The 19,286-nt window shown below is 45.8% G+C and overlaps 1 protein-coding gene across 1 annotated transcript; it reads right to left on the bottom strand.

The window, feature by feature from the left end:
* Nucleotides 1–8,926: 8,926 nt before the first annotated feature.
* RAB19 (RAB19, member RAS oncogene family) lies at nucleotides 8,927–18,779 on the bottom strand. Its single transcript, XM_065884274.1, has 3 exons — nucleotides 18,579–18,779; nucleotides 17,214–17,397; nucleotides 8,927–9,195 (listed from the first exon to the last, which is right to left on the bottom strand). Exons 1-3 carry the CDS (start codon nucleotides 18,777–18,779, stop codon nucleotides 8,927–8,929), a joined length of 654 nt encoding a protein of 217 aa, XP_065740346.1.
* Nucleotides 18,780–19,286: the final 507 nt, after the last annotated feature.

The following is a 19,286-nucleotide window of genomic DNA, read 5'->3' as shown; positions in this document are numbered from 1 at the left end:
AATGAGATTTTGTACTACAGTTTTTAAACATGTAGGAAGGACTTTAGTTGAATTGCTACCATGTGACTGACCCAGACCACATGCTGCATGCCTCCTCCATCCCTCCTCCTGCCAAGGAGATGTTGAAAGCCCCCCACCCCCCCGCCCCGCCCCCCGCTGAATCGGCAGTTACCAGGTAGAGGGATCCTGAGTCCCCAGGTCACTGGAGAAGAGAACCCCTCCACCCCAAATCAGATTTTGCATGAACAAGAGATGCGCTGAGATTTGCGAGTCTATTTTGTTTTGTTTCTTTGCCGATGTAGCCTAGCGTGAGATATCCTAATCACAATAGTTGTAGTCCTTTTCTTAATGGAGTTAGAGATATTTGTGTTATTTATTTATTTGTTTGCCACAACACACGGCATGCAGCATCTTGGTTCCCCAGCCAGGGATGGAACCTGTGCCCCCTGCAGTGGAAGTGTGGAGTCTTAACCGCTGGACTGCCAGGGAAGTCCCATTGTGTGATTATTTTTGGTAATTATAAATTATGATAACTACTATAAAGGTGTAAAATGAGAGCTTTCAATGGAAGGCCTGGCTCGTCTCTGGCCAGGGAGAGCTCATCTGAGCTGAGACCTGAAAGGCGGGAAAAGGGCACCACCCCTCAGACCAAAAGACACGTGCTGAAGCCGTGAAGCCGGCAGAGCAGAACATATGATACCTCGTACTGAACCCTACCATCAGTGGCAGTCGATACCCTGCAGGATATGCCCAGTTTACTATCTTAGCTACAACAGTTTCTTTCCTTTTAGAAAAGAATATCAATGCAAGTGTGTCGGTAACATTTATAGGGATAATATTGGATTGCCCTAATATATCAAGATGATCTTGCTAAGTTTCAGTACTTTAGTAAAATGTGACACACCCAACCGGTCCTCTTCTTAGCCTAACCAGAACTTAGCCCTCCCCTGAAGTCACTGCACCCCCAGAATCCTGTCCCACAGGGACCTCAGCTGTCACTCTTCTAAAGCCACTTGCACATTATTGGGCCATCTGTGCCATAATTTGAAGTCCGTGCCACCTAGCCATAACACTGTCATCATGGGAGAACTTGCACGATGCTTTATAAGGCACTTTGCGAGCTTTCTTTTCTTTCCTTTTTTTTTTTTTTGCGGTATGTGGGCCTCTCACTGTTGTGGCCTCTCCCGTTGCGGAGCACAGGCTCAGCGGCCACGGCTCACGGGCCCAGCCGCTCCGAGGCATGTGGGATCTTCCCGGACCGGGGCACGAACCCGCGTCCCCTGCATCGGCAGGCGGACTCCCAACCACTGCGCCACCAGGGAAGCCCTCGAGCTTTCTTAACTGATCCTCACAAGCCTGTAAGTAGTTAAGGCCAGTTTTTGTCTCATTTTGCAAATGAGAACACCAAGGTGCAGGCGTTAACTAGCCCAGTGTCCAGCAGGCAGTGTGTCTGTGGAAGCCTTGTAGCTTTGGACTCCACGTCTGGGTCTACACAGATCTGCTGCCATTTGCTTCCTTTCTGGGTACAGCTCACTTTTCTGGGTGACTTGAGTAACAGATTTACACTCTTCCTCACCACCATCCCCTCAGTTGGCCTTTGTGACTTGAACAGCTGTTCTCTCTTGACACTGTGGAGTCCTAAGCCTCAAGGTTTGGGGGGAGTGATTTTTTTGGTCATTATTCTAGTTCTGTTTACTTGCATTAGGAGATTCAAATGTAAGAAATTTAGTTTCTTACAGAGGATATGCTTTGTTTAAACCCTGCAGACTTCAAAGATAGGCAAAACACAACTCTTACCCTCTCTAGCTTATAATCTAGTCTAAGTGTCTGAGATGATCAGTGCATTTAGGTGGCTTGCTTGCTAATCATACTGCTGGTATAAAGGAGTAAAGGAGTAGCAGAGACATGGAACCTCCGCTCCAGAGCAGTGTTATTCGCTGCAGGTTGTAACCCATTCATGGATGGGGAGAACAATTTATGGGCCACAAGCAACATTTTAAGCAAATGAATGGTATATTTATGTCAGAGTGCATCTCATGTGATAAGGACACGTTTTACTTACCGGGTAGAAATGTAAATTGTGTTTCTTAACATGGATTATAGTCAAAGTTCCGAAAACACTGCTGTCATAACCTACAGTCTTAGGGACTCTAAAGGTCATTTCCAGAGACAGTAGTCTGTGGACTGCAGCTTGAGATACAGGTGCATTACAAATTTTGGTACCAACACAATTATAAAAGGAAAGGCAAATGGGCACTGAAATTAAGGGACAGTGTTCATTTACATGATAACTATTCACAGGTTTCTATTAATAACATTTTTTATTAAACAAATGTAACAGGAGATCATAAAGAATAAAGTTTTAAACCCAAAGAACCCAATGTGATAGGTAAAACTCTAGAATGACCCTTGCTCAGATATCATACCATCCCCTTTGAGTGGATGGAACTTGTATGATGGGAGATATCACTCCTGTGATTATGTTCCATTATAATGCAAAAGAGACCTTATCCTGGGTAGGTCTGACCTAATAAGGTGAATCAAAGTAGTTTTCACTGGCTGGTTGCCAAAGGGAAAGTGGCGAGAGATGCTCCAGCTGGCCTGGCTGAAAGCAAACACACATGTCGTGATTGCCTGTGGGGACCGTGTGGCAAGGAACTACAAGCAGCCTTTAAGAGCTGACAGGAAGGGGCTTCGCTTGTGGCGCAGTGGCTAAGAATCTGCCTGCCCATGCAGGGGACACAGGCTCGAGCTCTGGTCCAGGAAGATCCCACATGCCGTGGAGCAACTAAGCCCGTGCGCCACAACTACTGAGCCTGTGCTCTAGAGCCTGTGCTCCGCAACAAGAGAAGCCACCGCAATGCGAAGCCCACGTACTGGAACAAAGTGTAGCCCCCGCTCGCCGCAACTAGAGAAAGCCCACACGCAGCAACGAAGACCCAGCCAGCACAGCTGAAACAAACAAAAAAGAACTGACAGGAAAACAAGGACCTCGGTCCTACAACCACAGAAAATGAATTCTGCCAACCACCAGTGAGTTTGGAAGAAGAACCTGAGACCCAGATGAAAACCACAGCCCTGCCTGACACCTTGCTTTCAGCCTGGTGAGACTGAGCAGAGAATCCACCTAAGCTGTGCCTGCACATCTACAGAAACCTACAGAGGCTATGAGATAATAAACGTGTTGTTTTAAACCAGTAAGTTTGGAGCAATTTGTTATGCAGTAATAGAAAACTAATATATCCAGGAATAGCACGTTGGTTTATATCCTTCTAGTTATATCGTCTGTAGTTTTCTTTCTGTGTACATCTATACTTTTTTGCTTGTAACAGTCACTTTTTCTTTAATCTTTTTTTTTTTTAAGATTTAATTTTATTTATTTTTGGCTGCGTTGAGTCTTCATTGCTGCGCCCGGGCTTTCTCTAGTTGCGGCGAGCAGGGGCTACGCTTTGTTGCGGTGCACGGACTTCTCATTGCTGTGGCTTCTCTTGTTGCGGGCCTCGGTAGCTGCGGCTCGTGAGCTCTAAGGCGCAGGCGCAGTAGTTGTGACGCACGGGCTTAGCTGCTCCGCGGCATGTGGGTTCTTCCCAGACCAGGGCTCGAACCCGTGTCCCCTGCATTGGCAGGCGGATTCTTATCCACTGGGCCACCAAGGAAGTCCCTCTTTAATCTTTTATTTACCCTCTTGTTGAACATTTTTCACCCCATTAAACAATGATACCACAAATTTTTTTTTTTGAGTATAGTTCATTTACAATGTTGTGTTAGTTTCAGGTGTAGAGCAAAGTGAATTAGTAATACATACACATATATCCACTCTTTTTTAGATTCTTTTCCCATGTAGGCCATTACAGAGTACTGAGTAGAGTTCCCTGTGCTATACACAGTAGGTCCTTATTAGTTATCTATTTTATATATAGTAGTTACCACACCTTTAAAAGTTGTGTAGAATTTATGTAATAATCCCCTATTGTTGAAGATTATTTTCAGGTTTTCATTATTATTAGCAGTACTGTCTCACACAATCCATGAAGAATTCCTGAATCTAAATACCTAGAAGTAGTCTTCCCAATATTTAAAAAACCTTTGGTCGTTTCCAGCCATCAACTAATTCTCTCCTACTTTCTCATTGTGAGAGCTCTTTTTTTTTGGCCTCTCCATGCAGCAGTTCCCTGACCTTCCCTGACCAGGGATTGAACCCAGGCCCTCGGCAGTGAGAGCCCAGAGTCCTAACCACTGGACTGCCAGGGAAGTCCCTCATTGTGAGAGCTTGTTTTTTTGCAGCACGCGGGCCTCTCCCGTTGCGGAGCGCAGGCTCAGCGGCCATGGCTCACGGGCGCAGCCTCTCTGTGGCATGTGGGATCCTCCCGGACCGGGGCACGAACCTGTGTGCCCTGCGTCAGCAGGCAGACTCTCAACCACTGCGCCACCAGGGAAGCCCATAAATTTTATTTTTGTAATTGAAATTTCATTTCTAAATTAGATGAGGTTTCAGGCTGCTATTCATAAGTGACTTTCTAAAAATTAACACATCATGTGTGGATAATTTTTATTGCCCCAAAATGAAAAACTGATTGAATATAATTATCACTGTATGATCTCTTTTATTTTTTTAATAAATTTATTTATTTATTTTTGGCTGCGTTAGGTCTTCGTTGCTGCGCACGGGCTTTCTCTAGTTGTGGCGAGCGGGGGCTACTCTGGATTGTGGTGTGCAGGCTTCTCGTTGCGGTGGCTTCTCGTTGCAGAGCACGGGCTCTTCCTGGACCAGGGCTTGAACCCGTGTCCCCTGCATTGGCAGGCGGATTCTTGACCATCGTGCCACCAGGGGAGTCCCCCTTCAGCTTCTTTTATAGAGAGAGCTGCACTACTTTACTTCGAAGGATATTGAAATGTATGTTTGTGAGTTTATCTTGCGGTGAGTGTATTTTTGTGTGTGTAGAGATTGATGAGGAGTTAGCATGATGGAACCCAAATCCAATACTGGTCATTATCTGAGAGAGAGTGTAGCATAATTGTTAGGAGTGGGCTCTGGAGCCAGGTGATTTGGGTTTGCATCCTGGCTCTGCCACTTACTAGCTGTGTGACCTTAATCTCTCCGTGTCTCAGAGCCTCGTTTTTATTTATTTATTTATTCCATTTTTTTTCTTTATTAGAGTATAATTGCTCTACAATGGTGTGTTAGTTTCTGCTCTATAACAAACTGAATCAGTTATACATATATATATGTCCCCATATCTCTTCCTTCTTGTGTCTCCCTCCCTCCCACCCTCCCTATCCCACCCCTCCAGGCGGTCACAAACCACCGAGCTGATCTCCCTGTGCTATGCGGCTGCTTCCCACTAGCTATCTACCTTACGTTTGGTAGTGTATATATGTCCATGCCTCTCTTGCTTTGTCACAGCTCACCCTTCCCCCTCCCCATATCCTCAAGTCCATTCTCTAGTAGGTCTGCGTCTTTATTCCTGTCTTACCCCTAGGTTCTTAATGACATTTTTTTCTTAAATTCCATATATATGTGTTAGCATACGGTATTGGTCTTTTTATTTCTGACTTACTTCACTCTGTATGACAGACTCTAGGTCTATCCACCTCATTACAAATAGCTCAATTTCATTTCTTTTTATGGCTGAGTAATATTCCATTGTATATATGTGCCACATCTTCTTTATCCATTCATCCGATGATGGACACAATCATAGCCTCGTTTTTAAAATAGGAGTTACAAATAGTACCTACTTCAAAAATAGTTGACAGGATGCACTGAGTTAGTGTAAATGAAATGCTTGGGGAATTCCCTAGCGGTCCAGTGGTTAGGACTCCGCACTTCCACTGCAGGGGGCCCGGGTTCCTTCCCTGGTCAGGGAACTAAGATACCACAAACCACGTGGTCAAAAAAAAAAAAAAAAAGCCTGGTACAGTGCCAGGCACATAGTGATTGCCGTATGTGTTTGCCATTATTATTACCGTAGTAGTGCTATTACTGTTACTACTAATAGACCTTTTCAGTAATAGAGTGAGGAAGAGATTCAGGAATAATCTATGAACCATGAAATATTAACTGAAAGATTTTCTCATACATGGAGGTGTACTTGACACTGGCAGACGAAATAGAGACATTCATAATCTTTTTTTATTAATTTTTATTGGAGTATAGTTGCTTTACAATGTTGTGTTAGTTTCTGCTGTATAGCAAAGTGAATCAGCTATACGTATACATATATCCCCTCTTTTTTTGGATTTCCTTCCCATTTAGGTCACCACAGAGCACTGAGTAGAGTTCCCTGTGCTATACAGTAGGTTCTCATTAGTTATCTGTTTTGTACATCTATAATCTTTTTTTCTTCCAAAATGTCCCTTTTGGAACTGAATTTCATATAATTCCCTTGTTAACAACTATACAGTTTTGAGGATGTGAGAAAAGTGCGAGCTTCAGTTACCACAAAGTCTTCCTGGACCACGGCTCTAAAGCAGCGCCTGCCTGAGTGAGCTTCGCAGCGTGGTACAAGCCTGCTCTGAGCTTCAGAAAAGCCTGTGCCTCTTTTCAGAGCAGACATTTGTGCGCCCTCACCCAGGGAAGCTGCTCCACTCCGCTTGCCCTTTCCAGTACATCTGTCCCAGCACCATCATTTCAACAGGAGCCCACGCTGGTTAATTACAGGTTGCTGGTGTTCAGGTGACCTTGTTCTCACGTGTGTAACCTGTTGGTAGGAATATTTTAATTCCAGATAACCCGCAGAGGGCATCATCCTAGAAGCTGATGAGGTTTTAGAGTATTGGTTGAGACTGATGAGCAGATAAATGGAGGAGCATTGGTGTGAACCATTAATCTCATATCCTGCTCAGCCTCTTGTCTGGACACTTTCCCCTGATCCAGTCAGTTTTCTTTCCCCTTCTTCTTCTTCTTTTTTTTAATATTTATTTATTTATTTGGCTGCACCGGGTCTTAGTTGCAGCAGGCCGTCTCCTTAGTTGTGGCTCCCAGGCTCCTTAGTTGTGGCATGTGAACTCTTAGTTGCAGCATGCATGTGGGATCTAGTTCCCTGACCAGGGATCGAACTAAGGCCCGCTGCACTGGGAGCGCAGAGTCTTATCCACTGCGCCACCAGGGAAGTCCCTTCCTTTCCTTCCCTTTCTTAATGAGTGTCTGCTCACTGCCTCCTCTGAAAATTGCCCAGTGACTTGGTACAGGTGTATTCCTGATCTGCCTTGTGAACTCCTGCTTTACATAACCCTTTCTTTAGAACAAGAATATGTATGTGAAAAAAGGTTAATCTACTTTGATGCATTTATTATTTCTGGCTTGTAATAGATTTCCCTCATGTTTCCAAAAGGTAAGTTGTTCGCTTCAAAAATGAATATATATTGCTGTGAATTAAATGTAATTTATTCTCTGTGGTTACACTCCCATCCTCACCTAACCTCTGTATGGTAGTAGTTCTCAAGGTTTAGTGTGGGGAGAATCACCTGGCAAGCTTGGTGAAGTGTGGGTTTCTGGAAAGATTCAGTCAGTCAGCCATGGGTGTCAGGAATCCTAGACAAGCATCCCCTGGCCCCTGTCCTAGTTGTGGTTGGGGAATTCCACTACAGAAGCATTGCTCTATTGTACTGTCCAATGGGCATATGGTGTGAGCCACACACATAATTTAAGATTTTCTAGTTGCCACATTAAAAAAAGTAAAAAGAAACAGCTGAAGTGTTAATATATATTTTATTAACCTGGAATAATATTAATCTAAAATATCATTTAAACATATAATCAATATAAAAATTATTAGGAAGATACTTTACATTTTATTTTTCATAATACGTCTTCAAATTCTGGTATGTATTTTACATTCAGAGCTCATCAAATTCAAATTAGCCAATTTCAAGTACTCAGTCACACGTGGCTAGTGGCTATTTGTTTTGTGCTGGTCTCAGCCTGCAGTTAACAGTGCTACAGCTAGAAATGCCTGGGGGGGGGACCCACCTGCACCCTGGGTGCGCCCCGGACAGACATTTCCTCTTTCAGAGCTGATGTTGTGGCCGGACCAACACTTGCATTTCTTTTTAGGATTGTAAGACACCCTCAGCAGCAACCATCAGGGAGCTTTGCAGACACAAGGGTTATGACTCACAGCTTCCAGAGGGTACACAGCACGCCCCGGCCATACAGCAAGGTCAGTACTGGTTTGATATTTGTCTATGAGCCAATTTAATTTCAATTCAGAAATGACTTTTGATCCAGCAGATGATTGGGTGTTTTGGAAAGAAATTGTAGGCATCTCCCTCATCCTAGGAGGGTGGTCCAATCCGCCCAACTCGGATAAAGTGAAATCTAATTCTCTCTCCATCACATGGCTCCTGACCATTTGGCAAGACCGTATTTATGGTCTTTAGGTCAAAAAGCTTTGCCCCCCAAACTAAGACCCGAGGTGTGAATGTCAGGAAGCAGAAGTTAACAGCATCTGGTTCATCATTGCAGGCTTTTTCCCCATCTTCCCACGCCCACACTGTTTTCAACCACTCTGCAATGTTCCAGACATCTTCTCCCCCGTCTTCTTTCCTACTTCTACTTCTCTTTTCTTCTTTCCTTCACTACCCTCTTCTTCAAGTGAGAGGCAGAGTTCAGTAGAAAACAGCTGAAGGGTTGGGGAGATAGAAAAGGGAAAAATGAAAAGGAACAAATCTTGTCCTCCTACCGCTGGGCCTTGAGTCCTAGGAAAAGTCAAGAAAAACAGTGGTGTCCTCCATCCTCAGAGTCAGGGTTTCCCCCTCTGGTGTGAACTGAGGCAAAAGCGTGCCCCCCCACCAGGCAGGAAGGAGTAGGACCAGCTGCAAGTCCGCACTGGGGTCCGAGGTCTACTCAGCAGACACGAGGCCGTCCGCTGCCCCTGGTTTCGGAGGTGGCCTCTGCTGGGTGCCACCGGCCCGGGGAACATACTCAACAAGTGCACTGGCTCTTCTCCCTCGGCCCCGGGGCCGTGAGGACAGGACTGGAATCCAGGGGGAGGCTGCCCAGGGTACCCTCCCCGTACAAGGGCAGGCTGTGGCGTGCCATCAACTCCCTGGCCATCAGCACGAAGACCTCATCGATGTTCTTGGACTCCTTGGCAGACGTCTCCAAGACAGCCAGGAGGCCGTATTTCTCAGCCAGTGTGCAGGCGTCCTCAAACAGGACGTGCCGTTTTTCCCACATGTCACATTTGTTCCCTGGGAGTGAGAGAGAAGCAAATATTCCGATGAGTAACTTAATCTGGTTTTTTAGAAGGTGAACTTCAAAAAGAACATTTTAGTTTAGCAATATGCGCACATGCATTTGTTCACAAATAGTTACTGAAAATGAACCCAACGATGAATGGAAACAGAGCCACTATCTTTTTTTTTTTTTAATTGAAGTACAGTTGATTTACAATGTTGTGTTAGCTTCTGGTATACAGCAAAGTGATTCATATATATATATAAAATTTCAGATTTTTTCCATTATACTTTATTACAAGATATTGAGTATAGTTCCCTGTGCGGTACAGTAGGTCCCTGTTGGTTGTCTATTTTATATTTAGTAGTGTGGATCTGTTCATCCTAAACTCTTTAATTTATCCCTCCCCCACCATTCTCCTTTGGTAACCATAAGTTTGTTTTCTACGTCTGTGAGTCTGGCTCTGTTTTGTAAATAAGTTCATTTGTATCATTTTTTTAGAGTCCACGTATAAGTGACATCATATGGTATTTGTCTTTGTCTGACTTACTTTATTCAGTACAATCTCTAGGTCCATCCATGTTGCTGCAAATGGCATTATTTCATTCATTTTTATGGCTGAGTAAAATTCCATCGTATATATGTGCCGCATCTTCTTTATGCATTCATCTGTTGATGGACACTTAGATTGCTTCCATGTTTTGGTTATTGTAAATAGTGCTGCTATGAACATTGGGGTGCACGTATCTTTTCGACTCAGAGTATTCATGGAGCTGCTGTCTTAATGCACTGTCCTGTAAGAGCATTAAGAGCTGCTAGGAATGGGCCGGAGGTGTGTGTTTTATTGCCCAGGACAGGTGGAGCCACTGTATGTGGGGACCATCATTCCTGCCAAGTGTGACAAGGTGAAGGCTGGGCCGGTGACCCTCTCTGTCTTCTCTCTACTTGCTTCACATCTTTTTCCTCTTTTCACTCTTTTTTTTCCCAAGTGACTGTAGAGATGGGGCCTGGTCTCACTGAGGAGACTGTGATGAGATTTGTTGGATTGAAGGCGTGGAGTGAATAGTGAAGGACAGAGCTATAACTTACAGGCAATAAAATGCACAGACCTGGGCTTCCCTGGTGGCGCAGTGGTTGAGAGTCCGCCTGCCGATGCAGGGGACACGGGTTCGTGCCCCGGTCCGGGAAGATCCCACATGCCGCGGAGCGGCTGGGCCCATGAGCCATGGCCGCTGAACCTGCGCGTCCGGAGCCTGTGCTCCGCAACGGGAGAGGCCACAGCAGTGAGAGGCCCGCGTACAGCAAAAAAAAAAAAAAAAAAAAAAAATTGCACAGACTTGAAGCAGACAGGTCAATGAGTTTTGGCAAATGTCTATGTCCCATGACCGCCATCCCCCTCAGGACACAGAACATTTGCAATTCCCCCAGAAAGCTCGATGAGGGATTTTGCCAGCACAGCCCAGGATTTACTGTAAGAGAAGTACCGCATTTCTTTTCCTCTTCCTCAATCCTACATTCATCTAATCACTGGACTTTGATCTCTCGGAGGCAGGAATCTAAAGGCGAAATTACTTTATCACCAGGTTTGTTTCACTAGACATCAAGGTTTATTACAAAGCTACAGCAATTAAGATGGGCTAGACCAGTGTTTCTTTATTGTCCTCATAGGGGGTCTTTTTCGATCTTTTTTCCCCCTAATTACCCCTTCGCCTCTGAAAAACAGTAAAACTTCCTATTTGGAAAAAAAATCTAGATTCACAGGAAATTGCACACACACGCACACGCACACACACACACTACATACACACACATATATATATATATATATATATTCAGGGAGGTCCAGTGTACTCTTCTCCCAGGTTCCCCCAATGGTAACCTCTTGCACAACTACAGTACAATATCAAAACCAGGAAATTGACACTAATACAACCCACAAAGCTTATTCAGATTTCACAAATTATACACACATTCCTTTGTGTGTATGTGTGTGTGTGCGTATGTATTTGTGCAATTTGATCACATGTGTAGATTCCTACACCTACCAGTGCAGTCAAGATACAGAACAGTTCCATCACCACAAAGTGCTCGCTGTGCTACCCTTTACAACCTCCCACCAGCTCTAATCCCTGACCCCTGGTAACTAATCTGTTCTCCATCTGTATAATTTTGTCATTTCCAGGATGTTATGTAGGGGCTTCCCTGGTAGCGCAGTGGTTAAGAATCCACCTGCCAATGCAGGGGACACAGGTTCAAGCCCTGGTCCAGGAAGATCCCACATGCCGTGGAACAACTAAGCCTGTGCGCCACAACTACTGAGCCTGTGCTCTAGAGTCTGTGCTCCTCAACAAGAGAAGCAACCACAATGAGAGGCCCACGAACCACAATGAAGAGTAGCCCTAGCTCCCTGCAACTAGAGAAAGCCCATGCGCAGCTACGAAGACCCAACGCAGCAAAAATAAATAAATTTATTTTTTAAAAAAAGAATCATACAGTAGTTTATTTTTTATTTTTTTTTTTTTTTGCGGTACGCGGGCCTCTCACTGCTGTGGCCTCTCCCGTTGCGGAGCGCAGGCTCAGCGGCCACGGCTCAAGGGCCCAGCCGCTCCGCGGCATGTGGGAACCTTCTGGACCGGGACACGAACCCGTGTCCCCTGCATGGGCAGGCGGACTCTCAACCACTGCGCCACCAGGGAAGCCCCCAGTAGTTTCTTTTTTATTGCTGAGTCATGTTTCATGGTATGGATGTACCACAGTTTGTTTAACTACCCACCCATATGAAGGAAACTGAGTTGATTCTAGTTTTTTATTATTATGAATAGTGCTTAAGTGAACATTTGTGTACAGACCTTACAAAATTTGTGTACAGACCCTACAGATACACTGTATATCTGGCCCTTTGGAGGCCACAAACCACTGTAATATCTAAAATATTTTTGCCCTCCAAAAGAATGCATGAAATAGACCAGTAGAATAGAATAAAAAGCTCAGAAACAAACTCACGAATATATGTACCCTTCACAGAAGGATGGTGCCACAGAGCAGTGGACAAGATTGCCTTTTTAGTCAATAGTACAGAGGCAATTGGATCTTTACATGAATAGTTACAAGTTTTGGCCCAGACCTCTCACTGTACACCATAATCAATGCTGGGTAAATCGCAGATCTAAATGTAAAAGTCATAATAAATTATAAACAAACAAACAAATCCAGCAAGCAAGGGAGGGTGGGAGGGAGACGCAAGAGGGAGGAGATATGGGGATATATGTATACGTATAGCTGATTCACTTTGTTATACAGCAGAAACTAACACACCATTGTAAAGCAATTATACTCCACTAAAGATGTTAAAGAAACAAAAAACATACAGCAAGCAAGCTTCAAAAGATAATGTAAGGCTATGTTAATGATTTCAATTAGGGTAAATTTTCCTACATAGGATACAGGAAGCAATAATCATTAAGGAAAAGTTTGATGGATTGAAATATATTAAAATTTAAAATGTCTGTCCATCAAAATACACCATCAGGAGAGTGAAGAGGAACTCTGAGAGTAAAAAAGTGAAAGATGAGGGACTTCCCTGGTGGTCCAGTGGTTAAGACTCCAAGCTTCCAATGCAGGGAGCATGGGTTCGATTCCTGGTCAGGGAACTAAGATCCCACATGCCGCGTGGTGTGGCCAAAACGTTAAAAAAAATAAATAAAATTTAAAATAAATAAATAAAGGTGAAAGGTGTATTTGCAACACATGCGATTGACAAAGGGCTCAGAGCTGTTCAAGAGAACTGACTTCAGGGAGTGTAGGTGACTCCAGCCCAGCTGCTACCCCACTGTCCTCCGCCAGCTGGTGCAGAGGCCCCAGCACAGGGAGGCACTGACGCAGGCCCCTGCTGCAGAGACCAGGGTTCCACTCCTCTGTCAGGCAGCTTTGGTTCAGGGCTGAACGAACCTTTCTTGGACACCATCCTCCTTCCTCCCTTCTCTCCTTCCCAGGGGCAGGTCTGCATGACATAGAAGACTCTCCCTGCCTCCTTCTGGGCCTTCCTCTTTACCCCTCACAGCCATTTCTCCCAATAAATCTCTTGCATGTCTATCGGGTCCTGTCCTGACATCTTCCTGGAAGACCCGAACCAACATAGATTATTTCCAGAAAACATAAGGTACTTGTAGGGATCAATAAGAAAAAGACAAACAACAGGTAGAAAAATGGGCATGAGAATTGAAAAGAGAATATCCAAATAGCTAACAAGTGTATGAAAAAGTGCTTGACCTCAACAGTGAACAGGGACCTGCAAATAAAAAAATGCGAGTGATATCACGACACACTTATCAGGATGGAAGAAATGAAAAGATCTGATAATAGCAAGTGCTGGTGAGGATGTAGAAAAGATCTGATAATAGCAAGTGCTGGTGAGGATGTAGAACCAGGGAATCCGGGTTCTAAGAGCTTTTGCTGAGAGATTGTGGACCTTTAAATATAACAGGGGAAAGTGGAAGGACAGAGAGGGAGATTTGAACCCAAATCTGTCTGACTGCAAAGTCCAGGCACTGGAGTGGACGAGACATTGCCTCAACCAGAGCTTCAGGGGGCGACTGTCGGACTGACCAGCTACTGGAAAGTGGTTGGACAGGAACTGAACCACCCGGGGCTGATTCAGATCCGGCCTCACCTGTCAGTGGGTGACTCGGCTGAGCTCCTTGGCAGGGTACTTAACCTCCAGAGGCCTCGGTTTCCTCAGCTGGGAGACGAGGATGGTCGTCTCTGCTTCTCAGGATGGCTGTGAGGATTAAGTGAAGGGACCCAGGGGCAGACTCAGAGTGGAGTTTAGTAAATGTCACCTGTCGTCAGATCTTGTCACCCCTCCTGGTCATCACACTTCAGGAGCAGCTGTTGTGAAGGGTGTCAGAAACCTTGGCCAGTGTCCTCCTCGGTGCTTCGAAGAAGTTGTTATTGAGGAAGAAATATGGCTCTGTTGGGGGTCAGTGTTTATTTTTATAACTCTGAACGCTGCCTTTTTCTTTTCTTAAACATAAATTTATTTATTTGTTTGTGGCTGCATTGGGTCTTCATTGCTGCATGCGGGCTTTCTCTAGTTGCAGTGAGCGGGGGCTACTCTTCGTTGCAGAGCACAGGCTCTAGGCGCGCGGGCTTCAGTAGTTGTGGCACGTGGACTCAGTAGTTGTGGCTTGTGGGCTCTAGAGCGCAGGCTCAGTAGTTCTGGCTCATGGGCTTAGTTGCTCCGCAGCATGTGGGATCTTCCCGGACCAGGGCTCAAACCCGTGTCCCCTGCATTGGCAGGCAGATTCTTAACCACTGCACCACCAGGGAAGCCCTGAACTCTGCCTTTTGAAGAAGTGTTCTTTATACCTGAAGTCAAATCAGAAATGTTTCTGGTCCCAGAGGGGACCTTTGGCTGAGAAGTAACAAGAGAGAGAAGGCAGCTCACGCTTCTCCAAAAAGACAAGTTGCCCTCCATGTGGAAGACGCTTCCCAGTCTCACTAATCTCTCCTGTTTCCTGCCATGAGGGAAAAGACACAGCCCCTCTGAACAAAGGGGCTACGTTTGAGGCGCATTTTCTTTGGCAGCTGGCTGTGGATAGGGAGCTTTTGATCTGATGCAGCACGAAGGAACGAGCCCGTCTAGGCTCTTGGAATGACTGATTCTTAAGTTACAAGAAGCAGAATGAGTTACAAAGCAGCATTCTCTTCAAGGCCATGCATATGATAGGGGCTAGACTGTGACTTAAAACAGCAAAGACAGGGAAAACATGGTTCTAGAATAACAAGTCCTTTTTGCGATCACAATAGTAATAATAAATGGGCTAGATGTGCCAACGATGTGTGCGAGTGACCTCTTCTGTGGACCGTCTGCAGCCCAGCTATGCTTCCTGTCACTGCCTCCCCCCTCAGGACCCAGCTGCTTGGTCCAGGCCGGGTACCTTACACCAGGCCTGCCCGCCACCGTGAGGTTGGCCAGCAGCCTGGGCCAGGCTTTGCCATGAGAAAGAGGAATGGGGCGGGACTTCTCTGATGGTCCAGTGGTTAAGACCCCGCGCTCCCAGTGCAGGGGGCCTGGGTTGGATACCTGGTCAGGGAACTAGATCCCGCGTGCGTGCCGCAACTAAAAGACCCTGTGTGCTGCAACTAAGACCCGGTGCAGCCGACTACATAAATAAATAAATATTTTTTAAAAATTAAGTATTAGAAAAAAAAGGAATGGGGCGATGGGATTTCCTTTCTGAAGAATGTGAGCTAGAGGGTATGAGAGAATGAGGGATTTTGTGGCAGGAGGAGGCTGGGGATGATGCTTTGAGGAACCCAGGAGGGATGGTTCGGAGCGAGAGTGCTGCAGGCCCACAGTATCCTGAATGTAAGGAGCAGCTCTGAGAGAAGACATAGATACACAATGGTGGAGGAGGCTGGTACACAGAGCCCAGCCCCGAGAGGAGGGTCCCCCACTTCCTGGCTCCACTGTGTCTCCCACTCTGCTGGGCTTGAATGCTGGGCTGGGTTTTCCTAGGTCCCAGGGACTTGCACCCTCACCATAAGCACCCCACCCCATTGTTTAAGGAACACAGAGGAGTTTTGTTCCCTCAGACAAACGAACCTTCTAGAAACAAACCCCACACCCGTTATGAAGCACCTACTATGCGTCAGGCACTGTCAAGCGATGTATACACATTATCTCATCACATCTTTACAACAACCGTAGTGAATACTGATTACATATTATAGATGAGGAAACCAGGGCTCAGAAGGTAACTTACCACACAGCTAGGATATGCCTGTGCAGGGATAAATAATCCACTAAACACGCTATGTTTAGCGCTCAGTCCCGCAGCAGCTCTCTAGACCTGTGCTCTGCAAACTTTAATTTGCATAGGAATCTCTCTAGGATCCTGTTAAAACGAAGATTCAGATTCAGTAGGTCTGGAATGGGGCCTGAGATGGGGCACTTTTAACAAACCCCAAAGTGGTGCTGATTCTGTGGATTTTTAGGGTAATGAAAATACTTTCTATGGTATCATCATGGTGGATACTTGTCATTAGACATTTGTCCAAACCCATAGAAAGTACAACACCAAGAATGAGCCATAATGTAAACTATGAAGTTCAGATGACTGTGATGTGTCAATGTAGGTTCATCCTTTGTAACAAATGTGCCACATTGGTAGGAGATGTTGATATGGGAGAGGCTATGCATGTGTGAGTACAAGGGGCATATGGGAAATCTCCGTACCTTCCCAGTTTTGCTGAGAACCTTAAAAACTGCTCTGAAAAAATAAGTCTTAATACAAAAAAAAAAGAAAAAGAGACCTAAAACCAAAAACCCCAGTGATGCTGATGCTGCTGGTCCGTGGACCACGCTTTGAGTAGCAAGAACCTAAACCAACTTGCCAAAATCAAGCAGCCACTTGGTAAACATTAGTGTCCTTAGGAGGGGAACTGCTTGCAAAGCTAATACTATAGGGAAGCGACAGCACGTCACCCGTTTCTGAATGCACAGCGTGACAGCACGTATTGCAAGCTGTGGGTTCACTTTGTATAGTTGAAGGTGCGGTTAATTTTGATGTTGGCTTGTTGTTCAGATTTGCTCAGCATCTTAGCAGGTGTGATAAGTCATTCAAGAGTGTTGTCAGTCATAGTCATCTGAGCGGCTCTTCCGGGGACTGAGAGCCATCTGACGCTGTGAAGCTCAGACTACAGAATACTTCCTGTGTAGTCTGTACAGACGTGTGTCGAATCAGCCAGGGTGTACCTTCATCTAGATGTCTGGCCCCATCTCAGGTTTTTGCAGTGAGAAACTCTAGGGTGGGGCCCTGGAATCTGTATTCTTAACAAGTTCAAACCACCCCACTCTCACGCTCAAGTGAAGCTGATGGGAATTTCTGGCCCAGATGTTTTCTGAGGTCCCATCCGCCACGTGCACTTTTACGGCTTCCTGTTCCACTGCCGCTGGAAACACAGAAAAAGCTGAGCATGGGGGGCGGCGGGCAGTTAAGGAAAGCGACACACTTTGAAATCGACCTACCAATCAGCATGATGACCAAGTTTGCCGCCCCGTATTTCTCTATCTCGTGAATCCAGTGAGGAACAGACTCGAACGTGGACCGCCGCGTGAGGTCGTAGGCAATGATGGCCGCGTGGGCACTGCGATAGTAGCTTTGGGTGATGGTCCGGAAGCGCTCCTGGCCTGCAGTGTCCCACACCTGCATCTGGAGAAGGGCAGGAAAGGGGGTCCGCATCAGGAGTTCCCACCCCTGATGGGAACTTGCTCGCCTAAGTCGTTCCCTGGGTCTCACTTCTAGAGATCCAAATTCAAGAGGTCTGGGGTAGGACCCGGGAATCTGTCTTTTTTCAGGTGCTCCCCAGGGTAAAATCCCCAAGGTTTTCAGGTTGGGGGCCATCACCTAAGGTGCCCTTCAGTGGGAGAGGCGGATCCAGTGTCCTAAGGTCTGGTGTTCTTTTGCCTTCCTACCACACTCATCCCTTCATCCAGATGTTTTATCTTTTTTTTTTTTTTTTGCAGTACGCAGGCCTCTCACTGTTGTGGCCTCTCCCGTTGCAGAGCACAGGCTCCGGACGCGCAGGCTCAGCGGCCATGGCTCACGGGCCCAGCCGCTCCGCGGCAGGTGGGATCTTCCCGGACTGGGGCACGAACCCGTGTCCCCTGCATCGGCAGGCGGACTCTCAACCACTGCGCCACCAGGGAAGCCTCAAAATGTCTTTTTACTATTGTGTTCGTTTAATAAGGATCCCACACAAAATCCATTTATTACATTTTCACCAACACTTTTTGATCTTTTTTGGTCAAATGGGTAAATGATATTATCTCACTTATTTTAATTTCATTTCTTTAATTATGAGTAACAATGGGCACTTTTACTTTTTCACATAAATGTATGAGCCAGTTCATATAACATCTGTGAAGTAGCTGTTTTGTCTAATCTGTGAAGTGCCTACTTTTTGTATTTGGTTGTTGGTCTTTTCTTTGATATTTATCAGAGCTCTTTTCACATCAGAGAAATTAGCTCTCTGTCAGTTCCATATTTGCAAATGTTCCTTTCCAGTTTGTCACTCATCTTTGACTTTGTTTATGGTATTTTTGAGTATGTAGAAATTTGACCTTTATATGATCATATAGAAGAGTATTAATTTGACCTTTAAATAGTTAGATGGAGCAATATTTTCCCTTATGGCTTCTGGGTTCTTGTCTTACTTTAAAGCCTGATTTCTCTATTCCTCAATGATAAAAATAAATACTCCCATGGGGTTTTTTTTTCCTGGTATTTTAATGATCTCATATTTTATATTTAAATCTTTCACTCCTCAGGCATGTGTTTCGGGGTTAGGAACCATGGCTAAAAGAGGCAGACCCACCCCGTCCCCCTCTGACCTTCACTTTCTTGCCGTTGATCTCCAGGGCACGCACAGTGAAGTCCACCCCAATGGTGTTCTGCTGAGCTTCGGTGTAGACCCCGGACGTGAAATGCCGCACCACACACGTCTTCCCCACGTTGGAATCCCCGATGAGGATAATCTTGAACAAATAGTCAAAGTTCTCATCCGCTGCCCTGGCTGAGCTGGAGAATTGCATGGCTCTTGCCACCTAGAACAGATCAAGGAAGAAAAGAAGGAATTCAGTCTCTCTTTAGTGCAGCCATCCCCAACCTTTTCGGCACCAGGTACTGGTTTCGTGGAAGACAATTTTTCCTCGGACAGGGTGGGGGGCCAGGATGGTTCAGGAGGCAACGTGAGCGATGGGGAGCGATGGGGAGCAATGGGGGGCGATGGGGAGTGATGGGGGGCGATGGGGGGTGATGGGGGGCGATGGGGAGCGATGGGGAGCGATAGGGACCAGTACCTAACAGGACCGGTACTGGTCCACAGCCTGGGGATTGGGGACCTCTGTGTTAGTGACCACCTACCAGGGGCCGGGAACTATTCTTGGCACTTGGGATTCAGCACAGGACAAGACAGAGTGAGGTCACTGTTTTCCTAGCACTGCCATCCTCGTGGGAGAAGGATGTTAATTACTGGTCAGGTAAGAGGGAGCTGCCCGCACAAACCCCACCTGTCCTAGGTGAGTTAACATTACTTTAGG

This window comes from Phocoena phocoena, chromosome 9 (genome assembly GCF_963924675.1).
Source record: "Phocoena phocoena chromosome 9, mPhoPho1.1, whole genome shotgun sequence".
Taxonomy (NCBI): Eukaryota; Metazoa; Chordata; class Mammalia; order Artiodactyla; family Phocoenidae; genus Phocoena; species Phocoena phocoena.
This window is presented reverse-complemented; position numbering and strand designations above follow the sequence as displayed.

Bases quoted from the DNA above. Each gene is read 5' to 3' on its own strand.
- RAB19 (XM_065884274.1), bottom strand. From the start codon at position 18,779: ATGCAATTCTCCAGCTCAGCCAGGGCAGCGGATGAGAACTTTGACTAT. The intron at 17,398-18,578 runs GTCAGAGGGGGA...GCCCTTCTCCAG, and splicing joins TCAACGGCAAGAAAGTGAAG to ATGCAGGTGTGGGACACTGC. The intron at 9,196-17,213 runs GTAGGTCGATTT...TCTCACTCCCAG, and splicing joins CTTGGTCATCATGCTGATTG to GGAACAAATGTGACATGTGG.